General features: G+C 63.2%; 1 protein-coding gene across 2 annotated transcripts; it reads left to right on the top strand.

The window, feature by feature from the left end:
• The first annotated feature begins 568 nt into the window (after positions 1 to 568).
• TDRP (testis development related protein) lies at positions 569 to 15936 on the top strand. 2 transcript variants are annotated; one of them, XM_054720189.1, is made up of 3 exons: positions 569 to 599; positions 13227 to 13324; positions 14006 to 15936. In XM_054720189.1, exons 1-3 carry the CDS (start codon positions 579 to 581, stop codon positions 14346 to 14348), a joined length of 462 nt encoding a protein of 153 aa, XP_054576164.1. In that variant the 5' UTR covers positions 569 to 578; the 3' UTR covers positions 14349 to 15936. The 2 variants fall into 2 exon arrangements, with proteins under 2 accessions (XP_054576164.1, XP_027990111.2); XM_028134310.2 differs by lacking the exon at positions 569 to 599 and adding an exon at positions 849 to 1129.
• The last annotated feature ends 1445 nt before the right edge of the window (positions 15937 to 17381 follow it).

Here is a 17381-nt window from a genome sequence, read left to right as displayed (position 1 = left end):
GTCACTTCCTTCCCTCCCCGGAGGGCGGACCGGGCGCCCCCGAGCGCTGCGGGGTTCCCAGGTGGCTGGTGTCGCCAGGCCTGGCCCGGGGTGGACCGTGGACCCGGCAAAGCCCCTCCGTGTCCCCTCGGTCCGGACACAGGCCACCCCGCTCGGAGGGCCGAGCCTGGGCCGCAGGGGCTGGTCCCCGGGGCGCACCTGCCGGCCTGACTTTCGGGGCTCGCCCGCCCCTGCAGGTGCCCATCCCCACGTCCCACCTCCCGGCGAGAAGCCCCCGGTCCGGCGGGAGGCGCTGCGCACGGGGACCGCAGCCCCAGCCCCCGCGGGCGGGACGGTGGCTGTCGGGGCGCGGGCACCGCGGATGCACCAGGCCCTGCGCGCGGGTGGCCTTCGCTCCAAGGACGCGGGGTCACCGGCCGGCGAGGCTCGGGACGGCACAGCGACCGCTTCCCCAGCCCCTGGAGCCCCCGCCCCGAGCCGGCTGTGGGCATGCGCACTGGCCCGCCCCGCGGCCCGCGGCCGTTGCCATGGAGACCGGAACACGAGTGCCCCGCCCCCCGCGCCAGCGCCCGGTGGACATGGCCGCGCCCCACGCCAGGGTGAGGGGTCGACCTGGGTGGGGGCGGGGAGGCGGAGGGGGCGGGGCCTCGTCCTGGGTGGCCCGGTAGGGGCGGGGCCTGGCCGGGGGCGGGGTCCCCGAGTGGGGGCGGGGGCGGGGGCGGCCTGGCCGGGGATCTGCCGGGGTGGGTTCGGGTCCGGGATGGTGCTTGGGGCGCGGGGGCCGGGGCCGGGGCAGTGCGCGGGGATCCCGTCCCGAGTGGACGTGGGGGCCGGAGGTGGGTCGGGTGCCCGATGGAGGAGGGGGCGCAGGGCGGGTCCGGGTCCCGGAGGGTGATGTGGCCCCGCCCGGCCGTCCCCGCCCCCTCGCCGCGTCCGGGCCTCGCTGGAGCCGCCGCCCGAGCTTCCGAGCGCCGCGGGCCGGCCGGAGGGGCGCACAGACCCGCGGACGCCGGGCCGGACGAGCATGTGGAAGCTGAGCCGCAGCCGGGTGCTCCTGGACGAGCCGCCCGAGGAGGAGGACGGACTGCGGGGGGAGCCGCCGCCCAACGCGGACGCCAGCGGCGCGCAGGTGGGGGGCGCGCAGGTGGGGGGCGCGCAGGTGGGGGGCGCGCAGGTGGGGGGCGCGCAGGTGGGGGGCGCGCAGGTGGGGGGCGCGCAGGTGGGGGGCGCGCAGGTGGGGGGCGCGCAGGTGGGGGGCGCGCAGGTGGGGGGCGCGCAGGTGGGGGGCGCGCAGGTGGGGGGCGCGCAGGTGGGGCCCGGGCTGCGTAGACCGGGGCGCGCAGGTGAGGTTGCGCCGGAGGGGAGGGCGGCGCGCGGGAACCGGGGCGCACAGGTAGCGGCGCGCAGGTGCGGCCTGGGCCCGCGGCCCGTTAGGATCCCCAGGCGTGTCCCGGGTCGCCGCCATCGTCTGTGGGGAGCACCCCACGCGGGGTCGGGAACGCGACCCAGGGGACAGGGCACCTGCGGCGCGTGGCCGTGGCCGTGGCCGTGACTGAGGTGGAGGCCACCCGGACCCTAGCCAGGCCCCCACGCGGGACGGATCGCGGGCAGGTCCGGGCCCCCGGGGGCGGTGCCCGCCGGCGGAGACCGGAAAGCGCTCCACGACCCCAGCTACGTGCCAAGTGGGCGAAACACTTGTTTGGATCAGCAGCCGCTTCCTGTCCGCGAACCTCGGGTGCCTGGAGGAAGGCGCGGATGACCTTTCTGCGGAGAATGCAGCACCGGCCCTGCAGGTTCCAGACGCGCTCGGAATGCTCAGAATTCCTCCGTGGGAAGGGTCCCCGGCGGAGCCCGCGTGCGCGCCCTCCCGCCCTGCCGCCCTCCCCGCTCCTTTTTCCGACGCGTGTTGGCGTGTGCGTTCCGGGCCGTGGAATGGAGGTCGGAAAGGAGGGGCCCCCTCGCTCTCGCTCTTGAAGGCGGCCCCAAAGTCCCTTTCTGTTCAGCGTCTGGGAACGAACGGCCGGTGAAGCTGTGGGAAGTCTCTCTCTCAGGACCGGTCCCCAGTCCGGGGCGGTTTCCGTGGGTCCGTGAGTCTGAGCCTTTGGTGCCGGTTCTGCCCGAGCTGCTTTCCGAAGTTGCTTTTTGACAGCGCGGACCTGTTTTTATTTTTTAATCTCCAAACCGCAGGATTCCTCTAAACAGCAGCTCTCCCGGGTAGAACGATGAGCACGGAGTTTCACTCCAGGTAACTCTGTGGAGTAAAGATGAGCGGGATCGTTTTTTGGATGAACTTTAACATTTTAAATTGGCCCTGTGTTCCGCCTCCCTTTCTCCTGAGGAGTCCTACAGCCCGTGTGTTCTCCTCTGGTTCTATTCTGGACCGTGTGTTCTCCTCTGGTTTTATTTTTTTTTCTTTCTCACGGAAGAAAACGCTGGAAGAATGGGAGCTTGGACAGCAGCACGGGTTCAACCCTTAGGAAGGTTGTTGCATTTCTGATTTTCTAGTTTACAGCTTGGTGTCTGCATCCTTCTGTTAACGGTGTGTTTTTGTGTGGGTTTTAATCGGGTATTATTTTTATGTGCTTTTATTGACCTTAGAGAGGAAGGGAGAGGGGAGAGACACATCAGTGATGAGAATCATGGATCAGCTGCCTCCTGCACGCCCCCCACTGGGGACCAAGCTCACAACCTGGGCATGTGCCCTGGCTGGGAATTGAACCCTGACCTCCTGGTTCATAGGTCAAGCTCAACCGCTGAACCACACTGGCTGGGCTTAATTAAGAAGTTATTTTGTTAGGGACCCAGCAACACTGAGTGGAAAAGACCGACTTCCCGTCTGTTACGTCCCCACATGCACAGCTCCCCCTCTCCCAGCACCCCATTCCGGGGAGCTGCAGGCCCTCAGCACAGGGCCCTCCGACCTGCCCTACAGATTCTGCCACAAATGTAACACGAAGTGTGTCCAAGGTCATAGGGTCACCGAGCCCCGCGGCCCGGAACCCCCTTATTCCGCTTACTCCCGCTCCCGCTCCCATCCCGGTACCCCACCAATGACCACCTCCATTTCCCAAATGCCTGAGGCTGGGGATCTTGCAGGGGGGGGGGTGGCCTTGTCACTCCGTCACAGGCACGGAGTGTCCGCCCCCCTTTTCGGGGTTTGAGCGCTCCTGCCTTGTTAGCTGAATACATCCCTTCCCCTGGCCGGGGGGACCCCAGGTCACCACCCCTGCGGCCGGACATCGCGGTCGCTTTCACGCTGTCAGTTTTGCGGGAAGCTGCTAGGAGCATCCGGACGCAGGCTTTGTGCGGACCTAGGTTTTTAACTGGATGGATCCACACCGAGGAGCGCAGGTGCTGGGTCTCGTGGTGAGAGTGGGTTCGTGTTGTGGGACCCCCACGCTGTCTTCCTCTGCGGCTGCGCCCCCCGTGTCCCCGCGGTTCCTGCCGCCCGTGTCCCCGCGTCCTCCCGCCGGGGCGGGGCGGGCTGGGCTGTGGGCTCCCCGGGCGCAGGGGCTCCGGGGCTCTCGGTTGCATGTCCTGAGGCCGTGGGCGTGGAGCGTCTTCCCACGCGCTTCCCTCCTCCGTGGTGGCGTGTCTGTGACGGTCGGTGGCCCATTTTTATTTTATTTTAATTTTTAATTGACTTTTCACAGAGAGGAAGGGAGAGGGACAGAGCTAGAAACATCAATGAGAGAGAAACATCGATCAGCCGCCTCCTGCACACCCCCCACCAGGGGGTGTGCCCGCAACCAAGGTACATGCCCTTGACCGGAATCGAACCTGGGACCCCTTCAGTCTGCAGGCCAACGCTCTATCCACTGAGCCACACCGGTTAGGGCTGTGGCCCATTTTTAATAAAACTACTGACTTCGGTTTTTTTATTGTTGAGGTTTAAGGGTTCTTGGTGTGTTTTGAACAGCAGTGCCTTATGGGCCGTGTCTTTCCCAGTAGTCCCTCCTGTGGTTCTTTTTCATCTCCTGGCAGAGTCACTTTCAGAGCAGAAGTGTCTAATTTTAGTAAAGTACAGGGTGTCCGTGATTCCCTTCATGGATTGTGTCTTTGTGCCTGAGAAACTGCCACCACCAAAGCCATGAGGATTTTTCCCGTTGTCTTCCAGGAGTGAGACTCGGCCGGGTGGCTTTTACATTACTTCATTAAGGGTATCTATAGTTTAATGTGTTGAAGAAACTTTGCTAGAGAAAAACAGATTTATTTATTTTTTTTACTCTAAATTTCATTCCTTCTGGAGGATTGGTCTTTATCCCAAAGCCAGTTTCTGTTAGAATTAAATTCGACAATTCATGGCAAGTCTACCATAAAACTTCTGCCTACACATTTTTGTTTTAAAGTTGGAAGGAGTAGGAAGCAGTGTGAGAAGGATGCACCGATGCGTGTTTCTCCGTCCTCGCCTCGCGGCCCCGTGCCCCGGCGGTCAGCTGTGCCGCGGAGCCACTCCGTCTTGTTCTGGAAAGGGGTAGAGTTTGCACTCAGATGTGCACGTTGAGCTTCACACAGCGGTAATCGGCTGTTTTTAAAAAGAAAAAGTAGCTTAGTGTGAGGTTCTAATACGTTAGAAATGCGAGGCATGTGGAATCATTATTTGGATTAAGGAACACTGCATTGTTCCTAAAATAGTTTTCACACTGAAAATAAATTCCTCTGGGCTTCTCCTTGAACTTTTTTTAAAGTGAATTTGCACTATATATATATATATTTTAGTAAAGTACTAAATCAATATATATAAAGTTGATTTCAGAGAGGAAGGGAGAGGGAGAGAGAGAAACATCAATGATGAGAAAATATCATTGATCAGGTGCCTCCTGCACACCCCGCACTGGGGATCGAGCCTGCAACCTGGGCATGTGCCCTTGACTGGAATCGAACCCGGGATCCTTCAGTCCACAGGGCGATGCTCTATCCACTCAGCCACACCAGCCAGGGCTGTTGAGCTTTTCCTTTGTCATGAACACACATCTATTTTTATTATAGTAAACAGTGAGGTTAGAAGGTGAAACATTCACTGCAATCTATATTATAAAAAGCAACTGGCCATAACGCCGTGACGCCGTAATGACCAAAGACCGGTCACCAGGAGATGCATGGATCATCTCTCCGTCCCTCCCCACCCCCACCCCCAACCCGCGAGCCGCTCTCGGCACCAAGGCAGGGCTCAGGGCTCACGTGGCGTGGCCCACAGACTCCGATCATAGCAAGGCTGGCAGCCAGCAGGCGGGCAGGCAGGCAGGGTGGCGGGTGGCTGGGCTCGGTGAGGCTGGCGTGGTGAGGCCCACGTGGGTGGGCGGGGCTGGGAGCTCGGCGAGGTGCGAGCGGGTGGGCGGGGCTGCGCGATTTTGGGCGCTGGGCTTCTAGTGGTTTAATGATAAGGAAAGACGAACAGGGTTCAACGAGCCCTCACTTCAGCCCCGGTGGCGGGCAGTGCCAGCTGTCTCCTGGGCCTCCCCCGGGCCTCGCCTCTGCTGCAGGTTCCGTGGGGCCTCGGCGGGACCATGAGGTGCCAGGCGGTTTGCCCGTGGGCCGCTGGGCTGTGGGGGCCGATGGGCTGTGGGGGCCGATGGGCTGTGGGGGCCGCTGGGCTGTGGGGGCCGCTGGGCTGTGGGGGCCGCTGGGCTGTGGGGGCCGATGGGCTGTGGGGGCCGATGGGCTGTGGGGGCCGATGGGCTGTGGGGGCCGATGGGCTGTGGGGCCGATGGGCTGTGGGCCGATGGGCTGTGGGCGCCGATGGGCTGTGGGCGCCGATGGGCTGTGCGGGCCGATGGGCTGTGGGCGCCGATGGGCTGTGGGCGCCGATGGGCTGTGGGGGCCGATGGGCTGTGGGGGCCGATGGGCTGTGGGGGCCGATGGGCTGTGGGGGCCGATGGGCTGTGGGCGCCGCTGGGCTGTGGGGGCCGATGGGCTGTGGGCGCCGATGGGCTGTGCGGGCCGATGGGCTGTGGGCGCCGATGGGCTGTGGGCGCCGATGGGCTGCAGGGCCCGGGGTGTGCGTGGGGACTTAGCCAGCAGCCACACTAATGCCCCGGAAACAAGCCTCGGAGAACCCTGGGCACAGGTTCATGTCGCCATTTTAAAAGGCTTGGAGATCCTCCTAGGCATTTCCCCGAAAACGCCCAGGGAGTCATGTGCTCCTCAACCTGCTTTGGGGATCAGAAGGGCCCGGGTGGGGAACCTTCTTGTGGGCGACAGGCGCAGCCTCGGGGGGCTCGGATGCGTGCGGCTGAGGTTCGCGAGGGGTGCGGGGTGCGGAGTGGGGAGTGGGGGTCGGGGTTGGGGGAGGCATGGGCTCAGCTGGTTGGTGGACGCTCCACCCGAGCTCAGAGAACCAGCACTCGGAGGCCTGCATTGTGGGGTGGGGGGTGGGGTGCGGGCTTGGGCAGGAGAATGAGGGCTCGAGCAACACTCACCGCTGGCTGCTTCCCACTGAGCCGTGGGCTTGCATGCGCGTGTGTGCACATGTGTGTGCGTGCGTGTGTGTGTGCATGTGTGCATGTGCGTGTACGTGTGCACGTGCTTTTGCATGTGTTTGTGCATGTGCATACGTGTGTGTGCGCGCGCGCCGTGTAGCGCCCCCTCGTACGGACACAGACTTGGGAACCCCCCGTGGGGCCGTGAGCAGGCAGGTCTGGTCTCCTTACAACCTGCGCGGAAGCCATTGCCCGGCCCTGAGCAGACGTTTCCGGAGGTGGAGCCGCGGTCAGCGGCGTGTCCCTGGTACCTGGTCGCCGTGGTTCTCCGTGGGCTTTGTGATTGTCCATGATATTCCCTGGGCTCTGTGATTCTCCCTGGGCTCCGTGATTCTCCGTGATTCTCCGTGGTTCTCCGTGATTCTCCGTGGGCTTTGTGATTGTCCATGATATTCCCTGGGCTCCGTGATTCTCCGTGATTCTCCGTGGTTCTCCGTGATTCTCCGTGGGCTCCGTGATTCTCCCTGGGCTCCGTGGGCTCCGTGATTCTCCCTGGGCTCCGTGGTTCTCCGTGATTCTCCGTGGGCTCCGTGGTTCTCCGTGGGCTTTGTGATTGTCCATGATATTCCCTGGGCTCTGTGATTCTCCCTGGGCTCCGTGGTTCTCCGTGATTCTCCGTGGTTCTCCGTGATTCTCCGTGGGCTCCGTGTTTGGGAATTCACCCCAGTCCACGGCTGGGGAGCCGTCCTGTCTTTGCAGCCGTGAGGCCCATGTCTGGCCAAGGGTGCGTGTGCCTGGCCCACGGTGTCAGCCGGCACACATGCCGCGTCTTGTTCGCGGTCCGGCTCCGTGTGGCTCGAGTTTAGTGCTTTTCGGTGCTGACGCTGCTGTTTCGAACGATCCGGGCTCCCCGGGTGGAGGCCGGTGTGTCCGGCGGAGAAAGCGCGCTGGGCGGGCTGAGCAGCAATACGGGGCCTGTGCATAAACACGCGTGACACAGGTTAGGATTGACTGACGAACACGTGTGACCGGGGCTCACAGTCCCTGCCTGTGTTTCCCGTGAGAGCAGCGATTCGGGACTTGTTGTTAATTCGTGTCCCCGTGACGCCCACAGCGCGGCCTCCCCCAGGGGACTCGCCCCGCTGCACAGGGAGGGGCTGCGGGAGGTAGAAGAGCTTCGTGACGTCATGGGCCGCTGACAGTTGGAATCCAGTTTCTCTGAGTTTAAACTTTTGGGACTCTGTTTCTCTAACGCCACAGGTCATGAATTTGCAACCGTTTTTCTTTGTTTTTCAAATACATTTCGTCTTACAAAAATCCAGGCCCCACGGTCAGTGCCTGAGGAGCACGGACAAAACTGTTTCGGCTCCGACTCCAGCACAGCAGCTGCCCCGTTTGCTTCCCCTGGTGCTTAAGCGCTGGACGGGGGTGTGCAGGGGGGGCCGCCCTGGGGGGCCGTTCCCGGGATCAGGAGGCCTGCCCCCCGCCTCCTTTTCACCTGGACTCTAGGAGCCGCTCGGACAAAGGAGGTGCTGTGTGCGGAAGGGACTCTCCCGGGACACGAGGCGCAGGTGGAACCTTCCATGGGCTTCTGCAGTAGGTGACGTGTCTCTGTCCGGAATATTTCTAGCAGAAAAAAAGTTCCTGTGTTTTGGAGTCTAGTTGACAAAGGAATGGATTGTGTCTCTTGATTGGGATTTTTCAGGTTCTTAGAAACTGACATTTTAAGCATCTTGGTCCATCTGGCTGCTGGGAGGTGCCCAGACTGGGTGCCTGACCACAGAGCTCACCCCCGCTGTGGGGGGCCTCTCCGCTGCGGGCTCCTCACGGGGCCCCCCGGGACACGGGCTGGGCCCCGCCTGGGACACGGGCTGGGCCCCCCTGGGACACGGGCTGGGCCCCCCCGGGACACGGGCTGGGCCCCCCCGGGACACGGGCTGGGCCCCCCTGGGACACGGGCTGGCTCGCTGCCTTCAGAAGGTGCTGATCGCCCTCAGGAGGGCTCCACCTCATGACCTTCTCACCTCCACAGCCCGGCCTCCTCCTGCATCACCTTGGGGGGCAGGGTGTAAACAGGTGGATTTGGGAGGACACAGACGCCCCACGGCAGCCTTGTAGACCGTGAAGACAGAGCAAGGTTTCTCGGGGTTTCTCGGGGTTTTGCGGGAGGGCCGGCATGAGGAGCCCGTGTGGGAGCCGTCCGTGCGGACCGGCACCGGGGGCTGCGCGGGGCGGTGAGCGCTCACGGATCAGTGCTGCTCGTGCCTGCGAGCCAGTGCGACCAGGAGCGCGGCCCCCGCGGCCCCATTGCCACGTGGGGGTGTTTGTGGGGGGTTGTTTGCTGGCTTGTTCTGTGAATCCTCACTCGGGGATATTTTTCCCATTGATTTTTAGAGAGTGGAAGGGGGAGGGGGAGGGGGACGGAGGGAGAGAGAGAGAGAGAGAGAGAGAGAGAGAGAGACATCGACATCAAGCGGTTGCCTCCCACACGTGCCCAACCAGGGCCGGGGTTGAACCTGCGCCCAGGTGTACACTGTTGACTGGGAATCGAACCCTTGACCATTTGGTGCACAGGCCGGCGCTCTAACCACTGGGCAGCCCGGCCAGGGCTGTGGATTTCATTTCGGGTCAGTGCAGTTCCCCACACGTGTCGATGCGTGTGTTCCTGTCAGGCGGGCACGGTTACAGGAAGGCTGTCGCTTCCATTGGCACGTCAGTGAAAGACGAAGTCGTCACTAGAGAGCTTGATGTTCATGTTGGCTGGAGAGTTGCTGTGGAGGTAAAGACTCCGTTACCTACCTGCCGGCCCTGCTGAGAGCGAGGAATCCCCGCGGTCCGTCTACCGCTCGTCCTTAGCTTCCGGTGGGTGTTTGAAAAGGACACGAGGCAGAAGCTCTCCGGGGAGACGGTGGAAGGGGCCGCGTCCAGGCTCCGATGGCTGTTCAGTCCGCCTGGGAGACGGGGCCGCGCGGGAGCGGCTCCCTGGCTGTCGGCTCTGAGCGCGGCTCCTGCTGTTCGAGGGCAGAGGGCACCGGGGCGCCCAGAGATAAGGGCGCAGGATGGAGAAAGGTTAACGCAGGTCCCCGGGGAGACGCCTGGGAATGACAGGCCTGTGAGGCTGACCTGACCTCCTCCCCCGACAGGGTGTGGGTGGGAACCCGGCCCTGTGCCTACGAGTCCCTGGGACATCTACCGGGACTCCCCCTCCCACCCTGCTCGGGCTCAGGACTCCATAAACACTTCATTGCTGCCTCCAGGGCACAACAGGGGAAAGAGCTCGGCCGGTGTTGCTCAGTGGTTAGAGCGTTGGCCTGCGGCCTGAAGGGTCCCAGGTTTGATTCTGGTCAAGGGCACAGGCCCAGGTTGTGACAGGGCTTGATCCCCAGTGTGGGGTGTGCGGGAGGCAGACGATCCATGATTCTCCCTCATCACTGATGTTTCTCTCTCTCGTTCTCTTTCTCTCTAAAATCTCTAAAAATGTGTATTTTTTAAAAATAGGGGAAAGAAAACCAGAGAGAAAAAGGACTCAGCGCTGCAGCAGGTGGAGGGACCCCAGGGAGCCGAGGGCGTGCGAGGCCAGTCCGCTCCCTGAGGCCGCCACGGGCTCGCAGCCCGCGGGCACCTGGCGGCGGAGGAGGCAGCCGGGCACTGCCCCGGCCTCGCTCCCCGGCCTGGAACCTGTTCAAACAGCCGGTGGCCGGGCCTCGGCAAAGAGCCCTTTGTGCTCCTGCGGCCGCCGCCCGCGGGGACCGGTCCGGCCGAGCCGCCGGCTGCTGACACATTAAAATTGCAGAGGCACCCGAGCCGGGAGCTGAGCCGCTCCGTGTCGGCGTCCCCCCCCCACAAACACGGGGACACTTTCCACATCAGAGTCTCCTGTTTCCTCACGTGTTGCTCACTCGTCTGCTTGGCCTTTTCTGTGGATTCGGACAACTTTCCATGTTGAGGAGATGGGTTTTCACTGTCATATTTGGCTGTTGCTTTTTCGAATTCACAAGGAGCCATAGTGTTTGTGATTGAAAGAAGCAGCACCCCCGCCCCCCACTCCGCCCCCCGAGATTCTGCTCGGAAGTTTCCCGGGGCCTCTCCTCCCCGTTAGAGGAATGGCTGAGGGGGGCTGCTGGGTGGTTCTGGGTTAGAGAGAAGATGGGAACCTTGCGGAGCTGGTGGCCAGAGAACAAGTGGCCAGCGTGTCAGTGGCGGCGGGTCAGCACCAGCGCACGTGGTTAGCCAGTACCAAGCGGGGTCCGTCGGGGCGTGCGGTCGTGCTGCGCGTGTGGGATGCACGGCGTGGCCTCAGCGGCCTGTCCCCCACGGAGGAGCAGCCTGGCTGCCTATGGACAGACGGGACGCCCCCCCCCCCTCAGGGGCCTGCGGAGCCCGCCCTCCCTCCCGGCTCTGGTCTCTGATGGTGACCCTGTTGTCATCAGCGTGCTCTCCGATGGGTATTTTAAACGTGCTTTCCGCAGGGGGAAGGAGGGCTGCCCCCGCACATGGCCTCTGCAGCGCGGGTGCCTGGCGTGTGGCTGTGGCCCCTGAGCAGACAGATGGACGGCTGGGCCCGGGCGGCGGGCGCCCTCCCTCCTGGGGGCTCCCTCCTGCCGGGAGGTCCCCCTGGGGGCTCTGGGTCAGGGGCCTCCACTCCCCGCGGGGCTGGCCACGGCCAGCAGCCTGGCGCTCTCACCTGACACAGCTGGGATCGGGTTCCGCAGGTGACAGCCTCCTGCACGGCTGGGACCGCTCTCTGACTCAGCGTGCCCGGCAGCCTGGGGGAGCTCCCACCTCAGAGTGGCGGGCAGAGGGCCGGGCTGTGCGGGGACCTGGCACGGCAGCCTCCGGCCTGGCTCACTGCTCCCTCCTCGGCCTGCGAGAACCCCATCCCCAGGCTCCAGGCCCAGGGGACAGGCACCCGGCCCTCTGCCCTCGGCCCTGGGTGTCACCGCATCACCCCAGGGCACCGGCCGTGCTCTTGGTTGAGGGTCTCAGTCCCTCACGCCCCAGACAGACTCCGGAGTCCCAGGTGCCGGCCTAGGACGCGGCCGACCCTGCGGAGGGGTGCAGAGGGTACCCCGTAAGCAGCCTGTGTAAGCGCTGGTGCTCCGTGGGGTCTGGACGGGAGGGTGTGGGCACAGGGACGGCCAGGAGCCAGGCGCGCGGTCCCTCTGCTTTGCAGGCCCTGGAGTCCTGTTGCCATTTGTCGCCTCAGGGTCACTCGGCTGCTCTCGCTCCGGTAAAGGCTGTGTTTTGATCGTTGTCGGAGCAGGGGCACCGGCAGCCGGGACACAGGCGGGAGCTCTGTCACGGGCACGGGTGCCAACACGGCTTCCGGCTGCGGGGGCCGTCGGCGTGGCCCCGGGGCTGCTCAGACGGAGGCTGGTGGGTCCTCGCGGGGCGCGGGGCACGGGACTGGCACACACCGTCTGCCAGGTCCTCGTCCATCCGGGACCCCACTGTCGCGAGCCTGGCCCCAGGGGTGGCCTCCGGGTTAGCTTTTGGGGACGACGTGGAGCTCGCTCCCCGGCGCTGGGTGGCCCTGGGCGGCCGCAGGAGCCTGGCACAGCCCTCAGTTCCCTTTCCTTTCATGCTGCAACAGGAACATTCCAGAGTCTGTAAAGCGAGGTCTGCCCCCGGGAGCCGCCCTCTGCTCCCCTCCCCTCCCCTCCGCCCCCCTGATGAGAGAGAGAGACCACCCACAGAGTGAGTGGGGCTCCGGGATGCGGGATGGCCCTGCTCTGACAGCGCGTGCCTCTGGGTCTGAGGCCGGGCGTAGGCGCTGGACGCACCCCAACTGCAGAACCGTGGCCCCAGGATGAGCAATAGGCCTTCCCTCCTCTGCAGCCACCGTGGGATGGCGGGGCCTCTGACCTGCAGGGACCCATCCAGGGGTCACAGCTCGGCCGCCCCGCCTGGGTGAGGGCAGGGCAAGGATGGGAGGACGGATGGTCACTGCAGTGGCTGTCCTCACAGCGGAACGGCGGAGGTCGCCTGCCGCTGAGGGAGGAGGAGCTGCGACCCCAGGGGACGGGGCCCAGCTTCTCTCCAGGCCCAGCTTCTCTCCAGGCCCAGCTTCTCTCCCAGGGCCAGCTTCTCTCCAGGCCCAGCTTCTCTCCCAGGCCCAGCTTCTCTCCCAGGGCCCAGCTTCTCTCCCAGGCCCAGCTTCTCTCCAGGCCCAGCTTCTCTCCCAGGCCCAGCTTCTCTCCCGGGCCCAGCTTCTCTCCCGGGCCCAGCTTCTCTCCCGGGCCCAGCTTCTCTCCTAGGCCCAGCTTCTCTCCCAGGCCCAGCTTCTCTCCCAGGCCCAGCTTCTCTCCTAGGCCCCGCTTCTCTCCAGGCCCAGCTTCTCTCCCAGGGCCAGCTTCTCTCCAGGCCCAGCTTCTCTCCAGGCCCAGCTTCTCTCCCAGGGCCAGCTTCTCTCCAGGCCCAGCTTCTCTCCCAGGGTCAGCTTCTCTCCAGGCCCAGCTTCTCTCCCAGGCCCAGCTTCTCTCTCCCAGGCCCAGCTTCTCTCCCAGGGCCAGCTTCTCTCCCAGGGCCAGCTTCTCTCTCCCAGGCCCAGCTTCTCTCCCAGGGCCAGCTTCTCTCCCAGGGCCAGCTTCTCTCTCCCAGGCCCAGCTTCTCTCCCAGGGTCAGCTTCTCTCCAGGCCCAGCTTCTCTCCAGGCCCAGCTTCTCTCCCGGGCCCAGCTTCTCTCCCGGGCCCAGCTTCTCTCCCAGGCCCAGCTTCTCTCCCAGGCCCAGCTCCGCAGATTTGTTACAAAACCCGATCTGTGTACTTGCTGCCAGGCCTGACCTCTTCCTGACCTTTGTTGGTGCAGGGAGCAGGTTTCCAAGGTTGGAAGGAAGTGACTTCGCTGTTTAATGACGACGACGAGCAGCACCTGCTGGGAAGATGCAAATCTCCCAAGTCCAGGGGGTAAGTCCCTGCGGGGGAGGGGGGACGCGGTCTGGAGGCCAGGCCAGGCCCCAGTGGGTGCCCCCCTCATCGCAGCTCCCGCGCCCCCTCCCTCCCTGTCACGTGGGACAGCAGGGCCAGTCAGGTGACATCGAGGGCTCCTGCCCTAGTGAGGAAGGTGCGGAGGGCTCCCTGGATGTCTGGTGAAGACCGGGCGCTGCGGGAAGGCCAGCGCCCACCTGAGCCCCGAGCCCCGAGCCGCCTCGCTTCACGGGCGGGTGTCGCTGTGACCACCTTCTTCCCGGGCGGCGGGTCCCGCACATCAGTCCCCTGGGCACTGTCTCCCAGGGCCCAGTGTGCTGGCCGGGTCCTCGGGACCCCGCGGGTCAAAAGCAGTTCTCCCCGATGGGAGTCTGGGCCTGGGTCCCTGCCGCGACTGGCAGGCACGTGAGCACGTCGTGTCTCCTGAGAACCGGCCCGTGTGCACGTCCGCGTGTGGGTCTGAGACGCGGCCTCACGCGTGTCAGCAACAACACGTGGGGACGGATTCTCCCTCGCTGACGTCGCTGTTTCAAGTTTTACATATTGACTGGCGTTAGCTTCCCACACAGCTTAGATGGATTTAGAAAAAGAAACTTTATGTACAAAATGGACCGAATCTGAGGCCCCTGCATCCCCCAAACCCACCTCTGTCTCCCGCAGAACCAGCTTACGGTTGAAAGAAGAGCTGAAGACGGAGAAGAAGTCTGGGTTTTGGGACAATCTGGTTTTAAAGCCGAACACACAGTCCAAGAAGCCAGACGAGATCGAGGGCTGGGAGCCCCCGAAGCTTGCTCTCGAAGACGTGGCGGCCGAGTCGGGCCCCCTGAGCGACCAGGCGTCCCGGCCGGGCTGGGAGGAGGGGGCCAAGGGCTCCGGCAAGTACACCAGCCTGGCCGGCCCGGGGGGCAGCTCGCGCTGGAGCCTGCGCTCGGCCGGGAAGCTGGTCAGCATCCGGCGCCAGAGCCGCGGCCACCTGACCGACAACTGGGAGGAGCTCGAGTGACCGGCCGGCCGCCAGCGCCGTCCCCGCAGCAGGGCCGCCCTCCGCTCAGTCTGTTTGCTGTATCGGGTGTCTCCGTAGCCTCTCGAGTTTAGTCTTTCCAGGTTAGAGAGCGGAGCCCACTCTGCCCACATTTCTTCTCCCACGCTGGCTAGGAGTTTCCAGACACTGTGACCACCTGCGGCAGCCACGCCACGCCACGCCACGCCACGCCGGTGTGTCTGCGTGTTTCTGACCTGGGGGTGCAGTTTCGGATGCCGCCCCACAGGTACCAAACAGCACTCCCCGCCGTCCTCAGCTGCACCCGTTTGCCACACGACGCGGTGACTCCTGCGGTGACTCCTGCGAGGAACGTGGGAGCCGATGGTGACACCGAACGTCACCGGGACGGACACGCGCCAGCCAGGGTCCGCGAGCCTGGCCCAGGCCGCGCCAGGTCGTGTTTACCCTGGAAAATCAAACTTCTTCTCAAATTAAAAATCTGTCAGCAAATCAAATTCTAGAGAAGCGAACGCTGCCTGCCGCCGGCAGAGGACCCGCCCCCCCCGCCCCTAGGCGGTGGGTGGAGACGGCGCTGCGTGTGTTGAGGTTTTATTTCTGCTGCTGGGCTTTTAAATATCGATCTGTATTTTCTTCTAAAAGCCTGTCGTGCTTTTTTATTCCAGATTACAGAAAACCCTCAAGTGTGGGTCACTGTTAGTCACTTGATTCCGTACTTTTGCTTGGAAGCCGTTAACTTGCTCTTGACAGGGCTGCAACGTATAAACACTGGAAGTGCCTCCTTCTAGAATGCCCCCGGTGTTGTGTAAAAACGAGATGCTGTGCGATGCCGAAGGGCTGCGTCGGTGCCGTGCGGGTGGCACCGCGTCCGCGGGTCAGGGCCCGGACAGCCGTCCCGCGTGCGGCCCGCGCACCCAGCCGGGCTGGTTTGAGGGACCAGGCGTCGGTTTTCGTCACGAGAACCTCTGGCGGCACTGCATCCCCGGGAGGAACATCCCGGCTGCTCAGGGCTCACGGTGCTGCTCCACGGAGGGGCTCGGTCACTCCTGGGACCGGCCGCACGCCCCATGCCTGGTGGGTCAGAGCGTCTGTCTGTCTGTCTGTCGTCTGCCAAGCATCTGTCTGTTCCCCCATCTGTTTTTCAGGAGAACAAGAAGTCTGCTTGACGGAGCCTGGGCACCGACGAGCTTTCAGTGGTGCTGGGGCTGAGCCAGGCGTGGGTCGGGTGGGGACTGTAAACCACACGTTTATCTGCAAACATTTATGCAAATGAGATGTTGTTGTACGGGGTCCCGTGGAAATGGCTCTGTGGGTCTTAATATAGGTATTTATTGGTGTGCTTCAGGAGAAAAGTAATCTACCAAAGCGACTGTTTGTGCACAGGTCGAGAGAAATTCGGGTTGGTTTGGGGAGTCTTGTTTGAATTCTGTGTATAGACAACTGTGTGAAGAATGAGGTGTCTGCTCCTTCTACTAATGTGTTAGTATTTTTAATACAAAAGCGATGGCTGCAGAGGTCAAACCCACCCTTAATGCTGAGGTTTTAAGAAATAAAAGTATCGTTTCTATCGTCCCTCATCGTTGGCCTGTCATTGGCGCCCACTCGAGGTCACTGCTCACTCACCTCAGTCCCGGGCCGACGGGCAAGCCTCTGCACACTTAAACCCTGATTTAAAACGCAGACTGTATGTAGACGTTTCATAAATAAATGACTGACGTCGACCCGAGCGCTCGGGTGTGCGCGGCCTCACTGCTGTCTGTGTGGCGCGTCTGTGCCGGGCTGCGGGTTTTTGAGTCAGTTGTTCCGTGAGTTGGAGACTTGAGCTGCCTCCCAGCTCCGGCTGAGAAACAAGGAACGTGCCAGTGGGGTGTCCTGTCACAGCAGAGGCCAGGGCAGGGCTGGGGGGGGGGGGGGGCGCACTGCAGGGATGGGAGAGTTGTGGAGCCGTTTCCATGACAACAGTGACATCTCTAGGAAGCTGGTCTGGCCCTGGGAAAGGAGTGGGAGCTGGGAAAGCTGCAGGAGGCGCTAACCAGGCGCCTACCCGAGCAGCCGCAGTGCGGCGGGTACAGGAAGAGGGCTCCTCCCGGGCACTGACTTCCCACCCGTGCCAGCTGCCCAGGTTGCAGGCCAAGCTGCCCCTGGAGTCACCGTCCTGGTCCCTGCAGCAGGGAGAGCTGGGGGACCCCTGCGGCTCCAGGCAGGCACCCGCTCAGAGCACAGGCAGGGGCTCTGATTTTACAGGAGGAAGCTGTGCGTCTTGGGGTTTCCCGCCACCCTCCGCCCCCAGGGGCTCTGAGGGGCTGGGACAACCATTTCAATGAAAAGTACCGTTAGCCTGCGAGAGGCAATGGTCAATGACTCTCATCATTGATGTTTCCATTTCTCTCTTCCTCTCTAATAAAAAAACATTTTAAAATAAATACTATTTTAGCCCACCCGGCGTGGCTCAGTGGTTGAGCGTCGACCTGTGAAGCAGGAGGTCCTGGCTCCATTCCCCGTCAGGGCACACGCTGCGGGCTTGATCCCGTGTGGGGCGTGCAGGAGGCAGTGATCAATGATTCGCATCATTGCTGTTTCTCTCCCTCCCCTTCCTCTCTGAAATCAGTTTTAACAGTGCAGCTTAGATGATTAAACTGTTTTCAAGAAAGCTGACCCACCAGGAGGGGAGTGACAGGAGGTGCATTTGCGCTGAGGTTTGAGGAGGATGTTTCTTTAGAGACCAGGGCTTCAAAGGGCTCCCCGCTGCGGCGTTGGCCTGTGGCCACTGGAGCCAGGAACCTGCTCCCGAGCCTTCAAAGCTCAGCAGCGGAAGCTCGAGACCCAGGGGACCAGGCGGGTCCCGTCCAAGTCACTGTTCCACGGAGACACGGCCTCCCGGGACGGGGCAGCGCGCTGCCCGACATTCACTGTCCGTCGGTGTTTGTTTGGAGGAGGGAGCGGGACAATGCTGCCTGGGCCCCGACCCGCATGCCTCACAGACGAGCACGCAGCATGCCTCACCCTGGCCGCTGCGGCCAGATTACAGGTGAGTCT

Source organism: Eptesicus fuscus, chromosome 8 (assembly GCF_027574615.1).
Source record: "Eptesicus fuscus isolate TK198812 chromosome 8, DD_ASM_mEF_20220401, whole genome shotgun sequence".
Classification (NCBI taxonomy): domain Eukaryota; kingdom Metazoa; phylum Chordata; class Mammalia; order Chiroptera; family Vespertilionidae; genus Eptesicus; species Eptesicus fuscus.
This window is presented reverse-complemented; position numbering and strand designations above follow the sequence as displayed.

What these genes read in the sequence shown, in the direction of transcription:
- TDRP (XM_028134310.2), top strand. Translation starts at nt 1,025, where the DNA reads ATGTGGAAGCTGAGCCGCAGCCGGGTGCTCCTGGACGAGCCGCCCGAG. An exon ending in CGGACGCCAGCGGCGCGCAG is followed by an intron (nt 1,130 to 13,226) that starts GTGGGGGGCGCG and finishes TTGTTGGTGCAG; the next exon opens with GGAGCAGGTTTCCAAGGTTG. An exon ending in AAATCTCCCAAGTCCAGGGG is followed by an intron (nt 13,325 to 14,005) that starts GTAAGTCCCTGC and finishes TGTCTCCCGCAG; the next exon opens with AACCAGCTTACGGTTGAAAG.